Source organism: Rhinopithecus bieti, unplaced genomic scaffold (genome assembly GCF_001698545.2).
Source record: "Rhinopithecus bieti isolate Rb0 unplaced genomic scaffold, ASM169854v2 scaffold_17653, whole genome shotgun sequence".
NCBI classification, from domain to species: Eukaryota; Metazoa; Chordata; class Mammalia; order Primates; family Cercopithecidae; genus Rhinopithecus; species Rhinopithecus bieti.
The window spans coordinates 185,872-210,380 of NW_016809173.1; the positions used below are offsets into that span (position 1 = coordinate 185,872).

The 24,509-nt window shown below is 35.4% G+C and overlaps 1 protein-coding gene across 1 annotated transcript in view; it reads right to left on the reverse strand.

The window, feature by feature from the left end:
• Window positions 1–24,509, reverse strand: part of LOC108539850 (protein kinase C-binding protein NELL2-like) — a gene marked incomplete at its 3' end in the record, with an annotated part of 294,591 nt that overhangs the window by 181,322 nt on the left and 88,760 nt on the right. The window contains exons 5-6 of the mRNA XM_017888791.1: window positions 577–750; window positions 391–487 (exon numbers count right to left, since the gene is read on the reverse strand). Coding sequence (XP_017744280.1) covers window positions 391–487; window positions 577–750 — 271 coding nt within the window. The remainder of the gene's footprint in view (window positions 1–390; window positions 488–576; window positions 751–24,509) is intronic.

Sequence of the window (24,509 nt, forward strand, 5' to 3'; positions counted from 1 at the left end):
ATATATACTAAAAAGCTTTTAGTCCTCTATTAACATCCTTGTAGAAATATCATCAAAGGTTATATTTCAGTGGTAGAGAGTTTATTTGTATGTTAACATTTAAGATTTGTATTGCTTTGAAAGATTAATTCAAAGAATGATATGTTAACTGCCCTGATTGCAGCCTTGTGATCATTTCTGTAATATCTAACGATTAAACTCATTGAAAAAAGAAGAGAAAATAATATTTGCTGGCTAAATAAAATATTACTATTAAAAAAAGAAATAGACACAAATTTTCTAACTTACAAATCAAATTGTTTTGTTTCACACCATAAAAAGTAAAATCTACGTTCTGAAACTCATTAGAAAGAATTTACATTTCATTTTCAGACTTTTGCCAGAAGATACCTTAAAATATCCATGTGCATTATTTCTCTGTCCTAGCCAAAATGTTGTGCCTAGAGGCAAGTCTGTGGAGGGCTTTTCTACCACCCTTTCATAAATTCTGCAAAAAAGAAACATCAAAGAAGGAAGGTGAGTAGACAGTCACTTCTCAGAATCTTCCATTTCCTAAAATGAGGACACTACACTTACTTATTGCAGTCAATGTGTAAAATCAAATGGGAAGCACTGATGGCTAAGGAGAGCTTGTGCCACTTGTCATCAGCCAAAATGTAAGGAAACACTTCTGTGTGAGGGCGGTGACTGCCTGAGCGGTAATGCAGTCTGACTTCATTCCGATGGCCACTACTTTCCAGTTCCAGGTACCTGCAGAGAGAAGAGCCACATGGGACACACTAAAAATAAAGTTCAAAAATGATTGAGGTGACCTCTGTCTACAGAAGGATGGAATAGATGTACTTTTCCTAGTTCTCCCACTGAGTACAACTAGACATCATATACAAAACAAACACAGAAGAATCTAGAAGATAGAGAAAAAAAGATATTCAGGATCCAAGGAACAATATGGTAGCGAGTTCAATGGGTCATATATATATTTTGTGTCATATATCCTAGACTTGGAGTTAAGAAGCCTACAATCTGGAAATATCAATGAATGTAGACCTAAAAAATCCTCAAGATGAGCCTGCTTTCTCTAGCTGAAGGACAAAGAAAGGATCAGTCTAGCAAGATAGAAACTTATAGATAATAATCTCTCTGTTCCGGTCAAACATCACAGAAAAAACTGTGGCCCCATCCCAAACCATGCCAAACAAAAGCTAATTGAAGAGGCTATATTTCTACCCTGTTCAAGCAGAAATGAGGCACCTAACACCAGAATAGTGTCAGAGCCAAGAATTTTAACCCTGCCAGGCAGTAATGAGGTCCCCCTTAGCACTAGTAAAGACCATTACAATGAGGAGCCTGGACTTCCATCTCAACTTGGAAGTAATGAAGCACACTTCCCTTTCCCCATTGGGATATTATCAAAGGAGGCCTACTGAGGAGTCAGGAATTTTATCATCATCCAGCAGTAATGACACCACCCCCACCACAGTGCCAGCAGAAACCATATAGGAAGCTGGAACTTCCCCCAACTCAGAAATAAAAGAAGCTTCCCCCTCAGCTGTCAACAAAGGCAAGTGGGGAATCTAGACTTCTACCTCCACCTGGCAATAACAAGATGGCACCCTCCCCTTGCCAAAGCAGTGTCAGAGAGAGCTGGCTAAAACAGGCGGGTTAAATAAGATTCAAGTCTCAGAACACGATATAAACATGTCCAGGTTTCGGTAAAAAATCATTCATTATACCAAGAACCAAAGAAATCTCCAACTGATTGAAAAAAGAAAAAGAACAGATATCAAGACTAAAATGATAAGGATGTTAGAATTACCGAACAAATATTTTAAAGCAGCATTGACTAAAACAATCATGAACAGACTTAAACGAAGAAAATATAGAATGTTTCAGAGAAAAAGAAAAATGGGAAAAAAATTTAAAACCAAATAGAAATTTCAGAACCAAAAAAATACAATAATGGAAATGAAAAGCTCAGTGGATAAGCTAAACAGCAGAATGGAAATGACCGTGAAAAGAATCAGTTATCTGGAAGACAGAAAAAAAAGCATCCAATGTGACAAATAGACAAAAAAGAAGATAGAAAAAAAAGTTGAACAGACTTAAAGAGCTGTGAGATTATAACAAAAGATCTAATATTTTGTATCACTAGCATCCAAGAAAGAGAGGAGAAAGGAAGCGAGCTTAAAAAACAATGTTGAAGAAATAATGGCTGAACACCTTCCAAATTTGGCAAGAGATATAAACTCACAGATTCAAGAATCTAAAGAAACTCTAAACAAGATAAAACAATTTTTAACTTCATATCGAGCCATATCATAATTAATTTTCTGAAAACTAAAAACAAAGAACAAATACTGAAAGTAGACAGAAAATCTTGCACATTAAGTGCAAGGAAACAGAGTAACAGTGTATTTCTCAGAAGAAACCATGAAAGCCATAAAGAAGTAGTAAAATATTTTTCATGTGACAAAAGCAAAAAGAGTTGTTTACATAGAATTGTATACCCAGCAAAAACATCCTTCAGGAATGAAGGAGAAATCAAGACATTCTCAGATAAAGGAAAACCAAGAGAATTTATCATGATAAGACCTACTTTAAAAGAACAGCAAAATAATGACCTCTAAACAGAAAGAAAAATATAAAATAAAAAGTTTTGGAACATCAGGAAGATAGAAAGAACATAGTATGTAAAAAAGAAATAGGTAAATACAATAAGCTTTCCTCCTCCTCTTGAGTTTTCTAAAGTGTATTTGACTATTGAAGCAACAGCTCAAAATTGAAGCAAAAGAGTTTGTGTCCTAAATGTATATTTTAAAAAATTGCAAAAAATTATATTATAAATGAGTGAGGGTAACGAAACATAAAGAGAGTTAAAATTTCTATACATCACTCAAACTGGTAAAATGACTATACGAGCAATCAGTTACAAGTTATGTATATATAATGGAATACCTACAACAACCACTTACAAAGCTATTCAAAGAGACACACTCATAGACACACAGATAAAATGAAATTGTAAAACAAGTAACCCATGGTAACAAAAAAAACAGAAAAATAAAACAAAGAGAGAACAAACATAAAATAAAAAATAAAGTGGCAGATAAACTCAAGCATATAAATAATTTTATTAAAAGTAAATAGTTTACATGCACCAATTAAAAGAAAGAGATTAGCAGAAGGGATTAAAAACCATGACAATATTCTGTTGGTATGTAAGTCACTTCAAATATAACAGTCTAGGCAGTTTGAAAGTAAACAAATAGAAAATAATATATGCTGAAACTATTAATCAAAGGAAAGCAGAAGTGGCTATATTAATTTCAGAAAAATATATTTCAGAGCAAAAAAATACCAAAGACAGACAGAGATGCCATAAAATGATGGAAAAAAAATCAATTCATTAAGAAGACACAGCAATTCTAAATATGTACTACCAAAAACACAGAAATGCAAAATATGTGAAGCAAAAACTGATAGAATTGAAAGAATAAATGGTTAAATCCACAATTACAGTTGGAGACGTCAACACCCCTGTTTCAACAATTACTTGAACAACTAGCCAAAATATCAAGAATGTATAACTCAAAAATGCCATCAACCAACAGAATCTACTCAACATTTACAGAACATGCCACCCAACAATGACAGAACACACATTCCTTTCAAGTTCCCAAGGGATATATGCCAAGACAGACCATATCTTGAGCCATAAAATAAACTTCAACAAAACAACATTTAAAAAAATTTAAATCACTTAAAGAGTGTGCTTTCCAACCACAACAGAATCACACTGAAAATTAATAACCAGACAATCACCAAATGCTTTAAAACTAAATATATTTCTAAATAATCCACATGTCAAAGAGGAAGTCTCAGGGAAATTTTTAAAAATACATAAAACTAAATTAAAATTAAATATCAAAATTTGCCATAAAAAAACAGGTAAAGCAATACTTGAGAGAGAAATTTATAGCACTAAATGCATATATTAGAAAAGAAGATAAGTCCCAAATCAATAAGCTCCAACCTCAAGAGCAAAGAAAAGGAAGAGCAAAATAAACACAAATCAAGTGGAAGTAAGGAATTAATAAAGAGCAGAAATCAATAAAACTAAAAAAATAGAGAAAAATCAATGAGCCACAAGTTGGTTCTTTGAAAAGTTCAATAAAATTAATGAACTAACAACGAAAAAAAAGAAAAGATATCAATATTAAGAGATAAACATGAGATCTCATTACAGACCCTGCAGATATTGAAAGGTTAATGTGGGAATACTAAACTCTAGACAAAAAATTTGACAAATGACACAAAATGAACCAATTCTTCAAAAACACAACTTATAGAATATGAAACAGATTACTTGTATAGACCTATAATTTTTAAGAAAAGTGAACTCATAAATTTAAAACTCCAAAAAATTAAATCTCCAGGCCCAGATAGTTTCATTGCAGAATTTTCTCACATAATAAAGGAAGTCATAAGAATTCTACACAATCTCTTCCAGAAAGTAGCAGAGAGAAAAACTACTAAATTCATTTTATGTAGTTTATATTGCCCTGACACACACAAAAAAAAAACAGTTAAAAGTAGTACAAACAAGTAAAACCAAAGACAATATGCTTCCTGAGTATATACATAAAACTGTTAACAAAATATTAACAAACAGAATTCAGCAATATATAAAAACAATGACATGCCATAATCAAGTGGGGTTTATTCCAGGGATGCCAGGCTGGTTCAATATTTGAAAATCAATCCACTATACTGACTAACAAAGGAATGAAATTATTTTATCATATTGACTTATGCCGAAAAAGCATCTGACAAAATTCAACACCCATTCAAGATGAAATTCTTAGAAAAATAAGAACAGGAGAACTGTCTCAACCTAATAAAAAGCAACTATAAATAAACTACAGTTAACATCATACTTAATGGTGAAAGACCAGATGTTTTCTCCCTAACAACAGGAATAAGGCAAACCTCTCACTCCCAACCATTCTTATTCAACAAAGTGCTGAAAGCTCTGGTCAGTGCAATAAGAAAAGAAAACAAAAGAAAGGAAAAGAAAAAATAAAGAAAAAAGAAAAGAAAAGAAAGGAAAAGAAAAGGAATACAGAACAGAAAGGAAGAAGTTAGAAAGTCAATATTTGCAGATTACATTATTGCCTACATAGAAAATCTCAATAAATCTAGAGGAGTTGGCACTATTCCTTCTGAAACTATTCCAAACAACAGAAAAAGAAGGACTCCTCCCTAACTTATTTGATGAGGCCAGCATCATCCTGATGTCAAAACCTAGCAGAGACACACATACAAAAAAAGAAATTTCAGGCCAACATCCCTGATAAACAACCATGTGAAAATCCTCAATAAAATACTAGCAAACCAAATCCAGCAGCACATCAAAAAGCTTATCCACCATGATCAAGTCAGTTTCATCCCTGGGATGCAAGGCTGGTTCAACATACGCATATCAATAAATGGAATTCATCACATAAACAGAACCAATGACAAAAAAAAATGATAATCTCAATATCATCAATAGATGCAGAAAAGGGCTTTGATAAAATTCAACACCTCTTCATGCTAAAAACACTCAATAAACTAGGTATGGATGTAACGTATCTCAAAATAATAAGAACTATTCATGACAAACCTATAGCCGATATCATACTGAATGGGCAAAAGCTGGAAGCATTCCCTTTGAAAACCAGCACAAAACAAGAATGTCCTCTCTCACAACTCTTATTCAACACAGTATTGGAAGTTCTGGCCAAGGCAATCAGGCAAGAGGAAGAAATAAAGTGTATTCAAATAGGAAGAAGGAAGCCAAATTGTTTTGTTTGCAGATGACATGATTGTATACTTAAAAAACCCCATTGTGTCAGCCCCAAAACTCCTGAAGCTGATAAGCATCTTCAGCAGAGTCTCAGAATACAAAATCAATGTGCAAAGATCACAAGCATTCCTATACACCAATAACACAGAGCCAAATCATGAGTGAACTCCCATTCACAATTGCTACAAAGAGAATAAAATACCTACGAATACAACTTACAAGGGATGTGAAGGACCTCTTGAAGAAGAACTACAAACCACTGCTGGAAATAAGAGAGGACACAAACAAATGGAAAAACATTCATGCTCATGGATAGGAAGAATCAATATCGTGAAAATGGCCATACTGCCCAAAGTAATGTATAGATTCAATGCTATCCCCATCAAGCTACCATTGACTTTTCTTCACAGAATTAGAAAAAAAACTACTTTAAATTTCATATGGAGCCAAAAAAGAGCCCGTATAAACAAGACAATCCTAAGCAAAAAGAACAAAGCTGGAGGCACCACGCTACCTGACTTCAAACTATACTATAGGCTACAGTAACCAAAACAGCTTGGTACTGGTACCAAAACAGATATATAGTCCAATGAAACAGAACAGAGGCCTCAGAAGTAACACCACATATCTACAACCATCTGATCTTTGACAAACCTGACCAAACCAAGCCATAGGGAAAGGATTCCCTAATTAATAAATGGTGCTGGAAAAACTGGCTAGCCATATGCAGAAAACTAAAACTGGATCCCTTCCTTACACCTTATACAAAAATTGACTCAAGATGGATGAAAGACTTAAATGTAAAACCCAAAACCATAAAACCCTAGAAGAAAACCTAGGCAAGACCATTCAGGACATAGGCATGGGCAAAGACTTCATGACTAAAACACCAAAAGCAATGGCAACAAAAGCCACAATTAACAAATGGGATCTAATTAAAATAGAGTGCTTCTGCACAGCAAAAGAAACTATCATCAGAGTGAACAGGCAACCTACAGAATGGGAGAAAATTTTGGCATTCTGTCCACCTGACAAAGGGCTAATATCCAGAACCTACAAGGACCTTACATTAATTTACAAGAAAAAAACAGCCCCATCAAAAAGTGGACGAAAATAACAGACACTTTTCAAAAGAAGACATTTATGCAGCCGACAAACATATGAGAAAAAGCTCATATTGCTGGTCACTAGAGAAATCAAAATCAAAATCACAATGAGATACCATCTCATGCCAGTTAGAATGGCAATCATTGAAAAGTCAGGAAGCAACAGATTCTGGAGGGGATGTGAAGAAATAGGAACACTTTTACACTGTTGATGGAAGTGTAAATTAGTGCAACCTTTGTGGAAGACAGTGTGGCAATTCCTCAAGGATCTCGAACCAGAAATACCCTTTGACCCAGCAATCCCATTACTGGTTATATACCCAAAGGATTATGAAGCATTCTACTATAAAGACACAGGCACATGTATGTTTATTGTAGCACTATTTACAATAGCAAAGACTTGGAACCAACACAAATGCCCATCAATGATAGACTGGATAAAGAAAATGTGGCACATATACACCATGAATTGCTATGCAACCATAAAAAAGGGTGAGTTCANCAGCCGACAAACATATGAGAAAAGCTCATATTGCTGGTCACTAGAGAAATCAAAATCAAAATCACAATGAGATACCATCTCATGCCAGTTAGAATGGCAATCATTGAAAAGTCAGGAAGCAACAGATTCTGGAGGGGATGTGAAGAAATAGGAACACTTTTACACTGTTGATGGAAGTGTAAATTAGTGCAACCTTTGTGGAAGACAGTGTGGCAATTCCTCAAGGATCTCGAACCAGAAATACCCTTTGACCCAGCAATCCCATTACTGGTTATATACCCAAAGGATTATGAAGCATTCTACTATAAAGACACAGGCACATGTATGTTTATTGTAGCACTATTTACAATAGCAAAGACTTGGAACCAACACAAATGCCCATCAATGATAGACTGGATAAAGAAAATGTGGCACATATACACCATGAATTGCTATGCAACCATAAAAAAGGGTGAGTTCATGTCTTTTGCAGGGACATGGATGAAGCTGGAAACCATCATTCTCAGCAAACTAACACAGGAAGAGAAAACCAAACACTGCATGTTCTCACTCATAAGTGGGAGTTGAACAATAAGAACACATGGAAACAGGGAGGAGAACATCACATACTGGGGCCTGTTGGGGGGAGGGGGCAGGATGAGGGAGAGCATTAGGACAAATACCTAACGCATGCAGGGCTTAAAATCTAGATGATGGGTTGCTGGGTGCAGCAAACCACCATGGCACATGTATACCTATGTAACAAACGTGCACGTTCTGCACATGTATCCCAGAATTTAAAGTATATTAAAAAAACTATCAGAACCAATAAGTTAATTTGGCAGGGTCATAGGATACAATATGACATATAAAAATAATTATATTTCTGCATACTAGCAATAAACACATGGATACCAAAATTAAAAATATAATTTACAATTACACAGAAAATTTAAAACTACTTAGGCATAAATCTAACAAAACATAAACAGGTCTTATATACTGAAAACAATATAATACTGATGAAAGAAATAAAATATCTAAATTAATGAATAAATATACCATGTGCATAAATTGGAAGACTCAATAAAGAAATCAGTTCTCCCCATCGTGAATAAATGTTTAATATAATTCCTATCAAAATAATGCCAAAAAATGTAGCTATAGACAACATTATCCTAACATTTATATGGAAAGGCAAAAAATTTATATTAAAATTTATGTGGAAGGACATTTAGGCTATTCAAACTGGAATAGCTGAAATAGTTTTGAAGAAGGAATAAAGTAGGAAGAATCAATCTACCCAATTTGAAGACACTATACAGTATAGTAATCAATACTGTGTAGTATGGGCAGAGGTATAGTCACATATCTCATATAGACAGAAAATCAAGAATATACCCACACAAATATGACCAATTGATATTTTTACGAAAGAGCAAAAGCAATCCAATGGAGAAGAATCTAACTTCTTCAAAAATGGTGCTGGAGCAACTGAACATCCAAATGTTAAGGGGAAAAAAAAATGTTAATTTCAGTCTCACACCTCATGCCAAAACCATCTCAACATGGATCACAAACTTAAATACAAAATATAAAATTTAAGACTTTTAGGATAAAAAAAAGGATAAAATGTTACAGATTTAAGTCTACACAATGAGTTCTTAGAGTTGTCACCAAAAGCACTATCCATAAAAGGTAAGAATTGATAAACTAGACACCATCAAAAAGGGAAACTTTTTGTGCGTTTTAAGACCCTGTGAAAAGGAAAAGACATGCTACAGTTTGGAAGAAAATATTTACAAATCAAATATCTGACAAAGGACTACAAGCTAGAATATAAAAGAACTCTTGAAACTCAGCAATTAAAAAAACAGTTAGAACATGGGGACAGTATCATTATGGCACGTGGGAGGCAGGAATAGATTGCAGCTCCAACTCAGATGGACAGAGCAGTGTGTGGAGGCTGCATGATGAATTTTAGCTCCAGATCGACTGCAGGAATAAACCAGGAATCCTGAGAGGACCCACGGACCCTCTTTGAAGGAAGCAGATTGCTCCTGCAGGACACCGGAGACACCCTGAACACTGAGTGCTCCAATTGTGGAAATGGGAAAGGGAGATCCTCTTCTCCCAAACACACACCCCCACTGGGGAAACTGAAGGTCTGTTTGAGGGAAGAGTTTCCAAACTTACCTGGAGCTGAGTCAATCTAGAGAGCCCAGTGAAATACAATGGTAGAGGAAGCAGTGGGAAAGGCCCTAGGAGCTCACTGGGTCCCCAAGCAGGCCATTCCTGCCTAGCACCACAGGGATCCTTTGGGAGGATGTCCAGAGGCATGGGGGAAGGCAGAAGGAAATCTCAAGCTGGCAGAAGGACATCTCAAGCTGAACTTTGTAACAATTTAAACTGGGCAAGAAGCCTCCTGGCCAGAACTTGGAGAAGGGGACAAATCTGGTGTGCAGACTCCATAGGTGGGGAAAGAACCAAAGCTCTGTTCTTTTGCAGCTGGGAGGTGGGTAGCCTGGAGCAAGTTCTTAAGTCCAGCTCACCCACCACCTGGAAACAGACTCGGGGCTGTTGGGGCAGGGCACAGTGGGAGTGAGACCGCCCCTTTGGATTGTGTGGGAGTTCAGTGAGGCCTGTGACTGCCAGCTTTCCCCCACCATAATCCTCCTAGGTTCACAACTCCGTTGACCTGGGAACCTCACCCCCAGCCCCCATAGCAGCCACAGCAAGACCTGCCCAAGGAGAGTCTGAGCTCAAACATGCCTAGTCCTGCCCCCACCTGATGGTCCTTCCCTACCCGCCCTGGTAGCTGAAGACAAAGGACATATACCCTTGGGAGTTCTAGGGTCCTGCCCACTGCCGGTTCCTTTCCATACTACCACAGCTGATGCTCTCTGGAAAGCGCCACCTCCCGGCAGGAGTCCAACCAACACAAAAATAGAGCACTAACCCACCAAAGCTAAAAATCCTCAGAGTCCATTTCACCCCCCTGCCACCTCCACCAGAACAGGTGCTGGTACCCACAGCTGAGAGACCCACAGACAATTCATATAACTGGACTCTGTGCAAACAATCCCCAGTACCAGCTCAGAGCTGGGTAGACTTGCTGGGTGGCTAGACCCAGAAGAGAGATAACAATCACTGCAGCTTCACAGGAAGCCACATCCATAGGAAAAGGGGTAGAGTACTACATCAAAGGAATACCCTGTGGGAAAAAGAATCTGAACAACAGTCTTCAGCCCTAGACCTTCCCTCTGACAGAGCCTACCTAAATGAGAAGAAACCAGAAAACCAACTCTGATAACATGAGAAAACAAGGCTCTTTAACATCCCCCAAAAATCACACTAGTTCACCAACAATGGATCCAAACCAAGAAGAAATCCCTGACTTACCTGAAAAAAAAATCAGGAGGTTAGTTATTAATCTAATCAGGGAGGCACACCAGAGAAAGGCGAAGCCCAATGCAAGGAAATCCAAAAAAGATACAAGAAGTGAAGGGAAATAGATAGCATAAAAAAAATCAAAATTTCAGGAAACATTGGATGCATTTATAGAAATGCAAAATGCTTTGGAAAGTCTCAGCAATAGAATTGAACAAGTAGAAGAAAGAAATTCAGAGCTCAAAGACAAAGTCTTCAAATTAACCCAATCCAACAAAGACAAAGAAAGAAGAATGAGAAAATATGAACAAAGCCTCCAAGAAGTCTGGGATTATGTTAAATGACCAAACCTAAGAATAATTGTGTTCTTGAGGAAGAAGAGAATTCTAAAAGCTTGGAAAACATATTTGGGGGGGAAATTGAGGAAAAATTCCCTGGCTTTGCTAGAGACCTATACATCCAAATACAAGAAGCACAAACAACACCTGGGAAATTCATCACAAAAAGATCATCGCCTAAGCAAATTGTCATCAGGTTATCTAAAGTTAAGATGAAGGAAAGAATCTTAAGAGCTGTGAGATAAAAGCACCAGGTAACCTATAAAGGAAAACCTATCAGATTAACAGCAGATTTCTCAGCAGAAACCCCGCAAGCTAGAAGGGATTGGGGCCCTATCTTCAGCCTTCTCAAACAAAACAATTATCAGCCAAGAATTTTGTATCTTGTGAAACTAAGCATCATAAATGAAGGAAAGATACAGTGTTTTTGAGACCAAGAAATGTTGAGAGAATTCATCACTACCAAGCCACCACTACAAGTACTGCTAAAAGGAGCTCTAAATTTTGAAACAAATACTGGAAAAACATCAAAACAGAACCTCTTTAAAGCATAAATCACACAGGACCTATAAAACAAAAATACAATGTAAAAATCAAAAACAAAAAACAACAACAAAAAAAAAGCCAAAGTACACAGGCAACAAAGAGCATGATGAATGCAACAGCACCTCACATTTCAATACTAACATTGAATGTAAATGGCCTAAATCCTCCACATAAGAGATACAGAACCACAGAATGGACAAGAACTCACCAACCAACTCTCTGCTGCCTTCAGGAGACTCACCTAACACATAAGGACTCACATAAACTTCAAGCTGTGAAAAAAGGCATGTTATGCAACCTGGACACAAAAAGCCAGCAGGGGTAGCTATTCTTCTATCAGAAAAAACAAACTTTAAAGCAATAGCAGTTAAGAGACAAAAAGGGACATTATATAATGGTAAAAGGCCTTGTCCAACAGGAAAATATCACAATCCTGAATATATATGCACCTAACACTGGAGCTCCCAAATTTATAAAACAATTACTAATGACTTAAGAAAGGAGATCGACAATAAGAAGAAAGTTCAAGTAGATAAATATACACACACACACATATATAGTATTCCATCATATATATATGACATATATATAGCCATAAAAAGGCATGAATTAATGGCATTTGCAGTGACCTGGTTGAGATTGGAGACTATTATTCTAAGTGAAGTAACTCAGGAATGGAAAGCCAAACATCCTATGTTCTCACAGATATGTGGGAGATAAGCTATGAGGACACAAAGGCATAAGAACAATACAATGGACTTTAGGGACTTGTGGGGAAGCCTAGGAGGGGGCTGAGGCATAAAAGACTATAAATAGGGTACAATGTATACTGCTTGGTATATAGCTCCTGCAATAATTCATAGGAGACGTGATGGTGTCTTGGACCAGGGTAGTAATGGTAGATTGGTGGGGAGTTAATTTTGCATATATTTGGAAAATAGAGCTGATAGAATTTGCTGATGTGGAATTTTGAAAAACAAAACTAAAAAACAAAATAGTCAAGTTGGAGCTTTTGACTCCAGTGTTTTGTACTTGAGCAAATGGAAGACAAGAGATGCCACTGATTGAGATGGAGACTGTAAGAAGAGCAAGTTTAGATAAGGTGAATCAAGTATTTAAATTTAGATATGTTATATTTAAAGTACCTAATGAACATTCAAGAGGACATATAGAAAGGACAGCTAGATCTATAAGTCTGAGGTGAACGGAGGTCCATATGGGCATGAGAATATGGGGGTAACAGGCATATAGACCACATTGAAAGCCAGGAAGGCATAGGGATTCCCTAGGGAATTATTATAGATAAAAAAGGCACTTAGACATTTTGAGGAAGCAGCAAAGGAAACCAGGGTGGCCAGGGAGACTACAGAAGAAAAAAGTGAGAGCAGTGTCTCAAAGGCCCAGTGATGAGGATGGTGCCTCAAAAAAGAGGGAGTGATCACCTGTATCAAATGCCATTGACAGGTCAAGTAAGATGAAGACTTAATCTCTGGATTTAGCAAAATTCAGAGATTATGCTATTTCAGAAAACTTTTTAGGGGACCCTAAAGCTATTTCAGAAAACTTTTTAGGGGAGAAAGCTGACTTGAACTAGGTTCAAGAGACAATAGGCAAAGAGAAGAAAGAGACAATAAATGGAGACACTTTGAAAGAAATGAGAAGGCAAATGCTGAGAGATATGTCAAGAGATTTTTCTTTATTTTTACTGGTGAGAAATACTATACATGCTTATATGCTGCTGGGGATAATCCTGTAAAAAAAGGAAATTAGCCAAAATTGAAAGAGAAAAGAAACTGGAATAAAAATGAAGCCATAAAGTAAAACACAGATTAACTTTACATTTTAACTACATAAAAGTTAAATTTTTTTCAATGGAAATGATACCATAAATAAACAACAAATGACATTCTATAAGACAAAATAAAATACATAATACATCAGTGGTTAATATCCACAATATATGAAGTGCATGTATAAGTCAATAAGAAAAATCAACTAGATGGATTTTTTTTTATTGACTTATAGATCTGCCAATCAGATTAGCAAAAATTAAGCAGATTAATAATATCCAGTGTCAATCATAATGTGGGGAAATATGCACTCTGATACATGATTTGCAGCAACATAAATTGACAAAACTTTTTTGAAAGGCAGCTTGGTGAAACTATCAACACCGTAAATGTGCATACTCTTTAAATGAGCAATTCCAAATCTAAAAATCTATCCTACTCAAATAATAGTACAAATTAGCAATGACATATGTTGAAGGTGCTTATAACAGCAGATTTCTCAGCAGAAACCCCGCAAGCTAGAAGGGATTGGGGCCCTATCTTCAGCCTTCTCAAACAAAACAATTATCAGCCAAGAATTTTGTATCTTGTGAAACTAAGCATCATAAATGAAGGAAAGATACAGTGTTTTGAGACCAAGAAATGTTGAGAGAATTCATCACTACCAAGCCACCACTACAAGTACTGCTAAAAGGAGCTCTAAATTTTGAAACAAATACTGGAAAACATCAAAACAGAACCTCTTTAAAGCATAAATCACACAGGACCTATAAAACAAAATACAATGTAAAATCAAAACAAAAAACAACAACAAAAAAAAAGCCAAAGTACACAGGCAACAAAGAGCATGATGAATGCAACAGCACCTCACATTTCAATACTAACATTGAATGTAAATGGCCTAAATCCTCCACATAAGAGATACAGAACCACAGAATGGACAAGAACTCACCAACCAACTCTCTGCTGCCTTCAGGAGACTCACCTAACACATAAGGACTCACATAAACTTCAAGCTGTGAAAAAAGGCATGTTATGCAACCTGGACACAAAAGCCAGCAGGGGTAGCTATTCTTCTATCAGAAAAAACAAACTTTAAAGCAATAGCAGTTAAGAGACAAAAGGGACATTATATAATGGTAAAAGGCCTTGTCCAACAGGAAAATATCACAATCCTGAATATATATGCACCTAACACTGGAGCTCCCAAATTTATAAAACAATTACTAATGACTTAAGAAAGGAGATCGACAATAAGAAGAAAGTTCAAGTAGATAAATATACACACACACACATATATAGTATTCCATCATATATATATGACATATATATAGCCATAAAAGGCATGAATTAATGGCATTTGCAGTGACCTGGTTGAGATTGGAGACTATTATTCTAAGTGAAGTAACTCAGGAATGGAAAGCCAAACATCCTATGTTCTCACAGATATGTGGGAGATAAGCTATGAGGACACAAAGGCATAAGAACAATACAATGGACTTTAGGGACTTGTGGGGAAGCCTAGGAGGGGCTGAGGCATAAAAGACTATAAATAGGGTACAATGTATACTGCTTGGTATATAGCTCCTGCAATAATTCATAGGAGACGTGATGGTGTCTTGGACCAGGGTAGTAATGGTAGATTGGTGGGGAGTTAATTTTGCATATATTTGGAAAATAGAGCTGATAGAATTTGCTGATGTGGAATTTTGAAAACAAAACTAAAAAACAAAATAGTCAAGTTGGAGCTTTTGACTCCAGTGTTTTGTACTTGAGCAAATGGAAGACAAGAGATGCCACTGATTGAGATGGAGACTGTAAGAAGAGCAAGTTTAGATAAGGTGAATCAAGTATTTAAATTTAGATATGTTATATTTAAAGTACCTAATGAACATTCAAGAGGACATATAGAAAGGACAGCTAGATCTATAAGTCTGAGGTGAACGGAGGTCCATATGGGCATGAGAATATGGGGTAACAGGCATATAGACCACATTGAAAGCCAGGAAGGCATAGGGATTCCCTAGGGAATTATTATAGATAAAAAAGGCACTTAGACATTTTGAGGAAGCAGCAAAGGAAACCAGGGTGGCCAGGGAGACTACAGAAGAAAAAAGTGAGAGCAGTGTCTCAAAGGCCCAGTGATGAGGATGGTGCCTCAAAAAAGAGGGAGTGATCACCTGTATCAAATGCCATTGACAGGTCAAGTAAGATGAAGACTTAATCTCTGGATTTAGCAAAATTCAGAGATTATGCTATTTCAGAAAACTTTTAGGGGACCCTAAAGCTATTTCAGAAAACTTTTAGGGGAGAAAGCTGACTTGAACTAGGTTCAAGAGACAATAGGCAAAGAGAAGAAAGAGACAATAAATGGAGACACTTTGAAAGAAATGAGAAGGCAAATGCTGAGAGATATGTCAAGAGATTTTCTTTATTTTACTGGTGAGAAATACTATACATGCTTATATGCTGCTGGGGATAATCCTGTAAAAAAAGGAAATTAGCCAAAATTGAAAGAGAAAAGAAACTGGAATAAAATGAAGCCATAAAGTAAAACACAGATTAACTTTACATTTTAACTACATAAAAGTTAAATTTTTTTCAATGGAAATGATACCATAAATAAACAACAAATGACATTCTATAAGACAAAATAAAATACATAATACATCAGTGGTTAATATCCACAATATATGAAGTGCATGTATAAGTCAATAAGAAAATCAACTAGATGGATTTTTTTTATTGACTTATAGATCTGCCAATCAGATTAGCAAAATTAAGCAGATTAATAATATCCAGTGTCAATCATAATGTGGGGAAATATGCACTCTGATACATGATTTGCAGCAACATAAATTGACAAAACTTTTTTGAAAGGCAGCTTGGTGAAACTATCAACACCGTAAATGTGCATACTCTTTAAATGAGCAATTCCAAATCTAAAAATCTATCCTACTCAAATAATAGTACAAATTAGCAATGACATATGTTGAAGGTGCTTACAGAAGATGTATTTAAAATGGTGAAAAACTGATAAAATTCCAATTATTCATTCATATAGAAAATGTAATACATTCATATTCTAGAACACTAGGCCACTCTACAAAAGAATGAGGGTCTGACATGAAACAATACCATAGTGTACTATTAAGTAAACAAAAAAGCTGTCTATAACCACATTTTGTTTAACAAAACTCTGTATGTGTATGTGCGTGTCTGTAAATATATAACATATGAAGTAAATTGATATTTTAAGATAAAAAAGAAAAAGGTAAATCACCAGTCAAGAATATAAATTATTTAGAAATTACAAAGAATGAATAAAATACCAACTTGTTTGTTTTACCCAAAAGACACCAACCAGAGAGTCCCTTTTATCTTCTTATTTAGCAGCAAGTATTCATTATTTAATCAATTCAACTAGTGAGTTCTATAATAATAAAGTGTGTTTACATTTTTAAACAATAACTTCAGCAAACGCATCATCCTATTGCTAAATACCTGTCAGTTCTCAACATAATGAGGCAAGAACCCGATTGTTGCTATCATATCCCCACTTTTAGAAATTATTAGAAATAGCACCTGTATTGAATTCCTAAACCCAAGCCACCAAAAGTAGCCTTTAGTAACAATGAGGGTGATGCTACACCCTACAAACAAGAACAGCTCCTAGGGAGTTAAATTATTTCAGCAAAAGTTACAGTTTCATTAGCATAATTCACTCAGGTTTTTTTAAATGAAATAGATAAGTAATCCATCAAAAATTTGTGAGGAGAAAAATAAGTAATGATATAAAATACTTAGAAGTGTACCTGACACTTGGTTAGTACTCAATAACATTAGCTATCATTAATAGAAAGGAAGACATGTCAAAAGGAATCAATCCATAATTCAATTCTGATAGTTTTGAAACAGAATGTCTTCAAAATCAGTCATCATTAAGATGTACAAAACCATATGAATACATGAAACTACCTGAAAATATGATAATTGTTAGTTGTAAGTTTTTATAACGAACCCTGGCATACTTTGATCAACCATTTTTCTAAATACAGTCATATCCACTTCAGGAAGTCCACTGTTCCCCACTGAATGGAGTCTCAGTAGGACACAGCCCTGGCTTCCCGCATTGTCCCCTTCCTGCCTCCCTACCAAGGCTCAGCATAGCAGGGTGGTTGAACATCTAAACCCTAAAGCCAAATCACTGGGTTCACATCCAGGCACCCCTCCTAGTGACAGTAAGCTACTTCACCCTTATGTGTTTCATCTGGTTAATCCACTCTATAATAGTACTTGCCTCATTGGATTTTTGTGAGGATTTGAATGAGTTGATTTAAGAAAGCACTCAAAACAAAGCACTCAGTACATACAAAATACTCAGGAATAGTAGTAGATGTCAGCTATCATTTCCATTTCAAAAAGGAAAGGGCTCAAATCTTCCCACTGTCTTCCCTTGGTATAATTAGAGGCAAGACCATGACACACCCTTCCAACAGACATGCTTTCCAGAGACAGAATCTGATGCAGCACAGCAAGGAAGGGAGGACAGGTAGTACCTCCCTGTGCAGGCGGGAGCAGCACCCTAGTCAGTTATGCTAAGGTCACTGTGCATTTTGCTTCCTGTTTGCTGACCCATCAGGGTACCTCTCATTATTTTCTAGCTCTAATTCTGGTGTACCAGCCTCCCATTAGTTCTGTAAACTGCCCTCTCATCTGCAACCTCCCCAGATCACCTTTCAACCAAGAGTTCTAACCAACACATTAAAATTGTGACTACCAGGAAAATACATAATTGGAATAAAATGTACCAACATTGTAAACATAATTGTTTGAGTGATAGAACTATGAGTAATTTTTAACCTTATTTTTATTATCCTTTATCTTCCCTTTTGTCTTTAATGAGCACTTACTACCTTAAACTGAAAATCACATTATAAATCCCAGGAAGATAATTTGTCACACTCGAACATATCTTGTCTCCCTGATTTGTTATTCAGAATTTTGAGAGTTAGCTGGAATCAGAAATAAAGTTCACCTTTTATAGTAATTTATGCCCTTGTTATTCAAATGTCCTTTGCATTGGCAGAAATATAAACTAATTTAAGATTAGGTTTCCGAGAAATAGGCAACGGTGGCAGGGCATCATTCATTTTAACAACCTCCTTCATCACTCAAGACCAAAGGATAAAAATAGGGTCGTGTCTCATATGACAAAAAGGTTGCACACAACATGAAATGAGAATTTTTTCTGCTGCCTTAAGTTAAGCCTAAATAGGAAAATGATCAGATCATCTCAGTACATTAAGCTACAGCCCAGATATAAATTAGTCACCTAAAGAAAAGCCACATGTACTTCTAGTGCCAAATATATTATCAGTGCAGCTTATGGATGGTACAATTGCAACATATTTACATGCATAGGCTTTGGAATTGAAAACACAGCTGAGCCTCTCACTACTACCTGTGACCTAGGTAGATCATCTAACCTCTCAATGCCTCAGTTTCCTCACCTGTTCAAGAAGATTCAATGTGATAATCCATACTAAGCAAGATGCCTGAAACATAGTAAGCACTCAGTAAATGACAACTATTTTTATTATTAGTCAATAATCCCAATTAGGCATCATTTATAAGGTCCAGATTCTTAAGGCTGATTCTGTGAATAACGAGCAATTTGAATATGTTTTTTTAAGTGCAAGAATGCAGAAGCCAGGAAATAAACAAGGCAAAAACAGATTAATCCACTCTAGTGGATTCATCCAACTAGTGGATAGCACTGGTATTGCGGGGACTCTAGTATAACTAATGAAATACAAAGAGTGAACTACAGTGGTAGAGCCAAATTTATTGTGAGTTAGGTGGCTTTCCTCATTCATTATACAAAATTGGCTGTCTCATCTTGCCACTTTTAGTGATTCCCTCACATGTTAAGGGAGATGGGAGAGCAAGTAGAAAATGGTGCATTTTTTGGCATCCCTTATTAGAAACATTTTTCTGATACTTTTGTTCACTCATTTATTCTAATGGTATTTGTTCATTTGCAAGACAGTATAATGCAGCAATTTAAGAGGACTCAGAGTCTCTTAATCCTGTCTCCACAGTTTACTAACTGTGATAACAGGCAAGTTAAAAATTCTCTCTAAGCCTCAGTTTCCTCCCTCCCCATCCAAAGAGGATAATAAGAGTTGTAAACTTCTATGATTATTTTAACAATTAAATGAACTAAAAGTTGTAAGTGCTTACTTTGCACAATTCTTAGTAAAGAGTAAGCACTCCATACATGTCATTATTATGACTTATATTTCCTATGATGCAATTATACATTCTTTTAAAATATCAGCAAAATTTCAGGATGGGTTTTAACTTAAATAAGTATGAATCTCATGAACGGAAAGTGTTTTAACAAGAATCTACCCAAATAATGGTGCTTAAATCTCATCTACGATATTCCTGTCAAAATGATTATCTAGTTTGAATATATCCAGTGACCAAAAATCATGACTTCCAGACACAGACCATTTCATTTTTAATTTTAAATATTTTTTCTTACATTAAAGCCTAAAGAAAAGAGGTGTCTTAATAATAACGTTTTAGTTTAATTATTCCAACAAGCGTTTACTATGGTACTGAGAATCTGTCAATAAAAACAAGGCCAAACAACACTGTAGCTTAAAGACTCTCAGTAATAAACACATCATTAAGTGAAAATTAGGTTTAGTTGTTTCAAAACTAATAATAACACTACTATAAAAGTCTTGTTACAAGAAAAGGAATGCAGCCAAATCACTGAAGATAGCAAAACTTTTTCATGAATAATATAGTTAGGAGCCAAAATTGTATCACCAAGAGATAAGATCAGTCACAAATTGAATCAATTCATAATTGAAGCCCTAGCATCCAACATGATGGCTTGAATAACAACCTCTCTATCTTATTACCCTACATAACTGCACTTAATGTAAAATAAAAGGAAAAAATGGCCCCTTGTAAATTACAGGTAACTTATTACTCTTAATGATGAGGCCAGCAAAACACAAAGAAATCGTAAGAAACAACACTTGGAGCTATTATTCTGGAGATAAGAATTAAGTGGCATTGCATACATTTTTCAAACACCAGTTTTCAAAGGTCCTATGTGAATATTAAGACCATGTATTTAAAAAAGAAAGAAAAGGTATAATAAAGCACTGATAATAAGTGGGGTACTCCACAGCACAGGGGTAGCCAAAAGAGTTAAGGAGTTAAAACAAGCCACTGGATAAAGGGTAGTACCTGCTTAATGCTTAGCTTTCTCATTATCTCAACTCAGTTGTGACTGAAACCAAACAGGTAGAAATTAGAGAAAGACATGGAGAGAAAGGGTTCAAAGAAGTGGCAGGCTCAAGGAACATGAGCCTTCCCTATTGTATCAAGGATGGTCATAAAAGCATACTGTTGTAAGGTTGGGGACCCACTGGGGAGTATGGTCTGCTTTAATGATCTGAAAATGCACATAGCAAGAGTGCAAAAAGTTTAGCTGGCTCACAAATTTTACAAAGGTTTCATAGATTCTACAAAGTCTATTTATGGGCTTCCAAATAAGTATTTCTGAGTAATAGGAAATAAAAGCAGAAAGAGTGAAGGCTTATGGCTAGTTGCAAAAGACCTGACAACTTGGCCAGTTGTGTATATACACAAATATATAATTTTTCTGATATAAAATAATAGGTTGCAATTAGACAAAATTTCAGAAAATACACAAAAGGATGATGAAGAAAATTAAAATCATTAATGGTCTGGCTGGTCATTTTTGTATGTATCCTTTGCAATCTTTTTCATTTAACTGAATATAACTTTGTCTTTCAATGTCAATAAAGTAAACCCACATCCTTTTAAATGGATGTGTGGTATTTTACAGTATAGCTGTATCATAATTTATTTAATATCTAATTTCCTATTAGTTCCTACATTTTCATTCTTAATAAAAATGTTTAATACATGTTTCTTTGTGCATCTGTACAATTATTTTCTTAGAATAAATTATTAGAAATAAAATTGCCAGTTCAAATGGCATTACATTTCAAAGGGATTTATGTTATATATACCTTCTCATTTATTTCATTCAACAAACACTTTTTGAATGTCTATTTTGTTCTAGGCTCTGTTCTAGGAACATAGGAATATAGAAGTAAACCAAAATGATAAAAAACAGCAGCCTCAAATAAAGTTAATATGTAAAATATATAGGTTATGTGGTGATAAAAATCTATAGAAAAAGTTAAAGTAGGAAAGGAGAATACAGACTATGAGGGGATGATATTTAACATAGGATGACCAAGCAAAGTTTCATTAAGAAAGTGATGTCTAGTGTAATCCTGAAAGAGAAGCATCACCCTGAGGCAGTGGCCTACCTCATAAGTTCAACAAATACCAAAGAAGCCTGAGTGGCAAGAGTGGAATGAGCAAGGGACAGAATAGTAGGAAATTAGGCCAGAAAGATAAGAAAAGGCAGGGAGGAAGATCATTTAGGGCCTAAAAAGCTAATAAAATAACATTGGCAGCAGGTAGAAAGCCACCAGATAATTCTTTGAATTGAATTTCAGTATAATCAACTTGACTGCAGTGTCAGAAACTCACTGTATGGAGAATGAGGAGTTGCAAGGGTTAAAGCAAGGAGATAAGTTTGGAGGCTACTGCTAGTGGTGGTTTGGACAAGGTAGGGTTGTGAGAAGGGTCACCTCTGGAGATGTTTTAAACGGAGAGCAATAAATATTTTCTGAAGATTAACGTGCAAGTGAGAGATACTCAAATCAAGAAACCCTTCAAGGATTTTAGCCTGAGCATGTGGAAGAAAGTAGCTACCATTTATTGAGAGGAGATGGAGAAGACTCAGATTTGAGAACGAGTAAGCTTGAGGAAAGTGACAAATTTGACTTCTAATATGCATAGTTTGATATTCAAATTAAATATCCAAAGATATTTATATTCTAATGAAGGTGCAGTTGGGCCACTGGATACATGAATCTGGAGTCCACAGGCAAAGATCAAGACTAGAAAAAATAGGAAGTCATTGCTTCATAGAGATGGGATTTAAAGCTATTAGGATAAGATCATCTAGGAAGTGAGTAGACACTGCATAATGAAGAGGTCTGAGCATCAAGCATTGGAACAGTCCTACATTGAGATGTCAGAGGTGTGGGGAGGAATGCATTAATGGACTAAGCGGCAAATCCAGAAGAAGGCAAGCTGTGAAGGCCAAGTAAAGAAAGTGTTTGGAAGGAGCAAATACTCGACCTAACTACCTAACGAAATGATGCTCAAAGTGCAACAGAATGACGATTCAGAATTGCAAAATGGATTTAGCAACACGGACATCAGTGGTTACCCTGATTTAAAAAAAAAAAAAATTAATGAAATAGAGCAAAGCCTCATTGGAGTAGGTTCAATAATAAATGATAGGATGGGAATTGGAGACAGCTAAAAGGAACAGAGAAGGCAGTAGATTACCAGTTTCAAAGGTTATATGCAAATGGAGAAAGTCATGCTGCCAAATTAATCACTAAAGTCATTGTAGACCAAGAGTATAACAGATGACTCATCCACACATTTCATCAGCAATTGGTAATCACTGCTTTTCCATGTGTATACACACACACACAAACACACACACACACACACATATATTCCTATGTCCAACCATCTCACGAAACCCTCATGTAATAACCTTGCAGTCAATTCTTGTAGGTTTATTAGCAGACAATTTTAATAATAGCAAATATTTGGCTTAGAAAATTTATATTTATATAACTATTTAAAAACCCTACTTTAGTCTTGTTGTTTTATACATTAAATGCACTTCTGGAGTTCATCTGAAGAATTTTAGTAAGAATGTTAGTGTCTCTATTCATACTTTACACTGCCTTATACTTGTGTGTGTGTGTGCATGTGTGTACATGTAGTTGTTCCATACTCAGATTTTGGAATCAGGATTAAGATCACTCTGAGAAGTGAACTAAGAACCATTTCTTTTCTTTTCCACACTCAGGAACAAAGTATATAGCATAAGTATCTGTTCCTTGAAGGTCTGAAAAATTCAACATTAAAAAAATAAAGTTAAGGTCTAATGACTTTAGGATGAAAAGATGAAAAGATCCAATTCTTTGACAAATTTTTATTCCATCATTCCTAAGTGGAATGATGGAATAAAATCATTCAATCAGATTTTCTGTACTATATTTGAGTTGGGATTCTACTTTGTGATTTCACAGAAAATCATTCACTACATCTAAATTTTCAAATGTATTAGTATAAGGTATAAGAATTTGAAATAAATATCACTATTTTTACTGGTGGATAACATGACTATGTGCATAGAAAAAGCAAAATATTCTACAAATAAACTATAGAATTAACAAATGAATTTAACAGGCTCACTGGATAAAACATCAGTGTGCAAAATCCAACTGTATTGCTAACAAATAGAAAATAAAATTTCAAATGATGCCAATTAAAATAACATCAAAATGTCAAATATCCAGGAATTAATTTAACAGAAAATATGTAACAACTCTACAAAATGACTATGAAACAATACTGAAAGAAATTAATGTTCTCTAATGTAAATATGTAAGTCATCCTTCAAATTTATGTATTTGGGATTTAATGAAATCTGAAACAAAATTTAAGCTGATTCTGAAATTACAAGGAAATGTAAAAAATACAAGTACATATATCTAACATAATCTTGAAAAAAGCAAACTTTGGAGAACTTATGCTACCACATCTAAAATTATTAAAAAGGTATTGTAATTAAATTGTGTAATATTGGCACATGAATAAAGAAGTAGACTAATGGAGCTATATAGATAGTTTAGAAATAGGTTCACACAAATAGGGTAACCTGATTATAGCAAAGGCATTGTAATGCATATAGAAAAAAAAAACCCAGCTGTTTAAAAAACTGTGAGGGATCAGTTGGCTATTCATATAGGGGAAAAAAGAACTTTGCAAATGATTTCCACCTTTTTT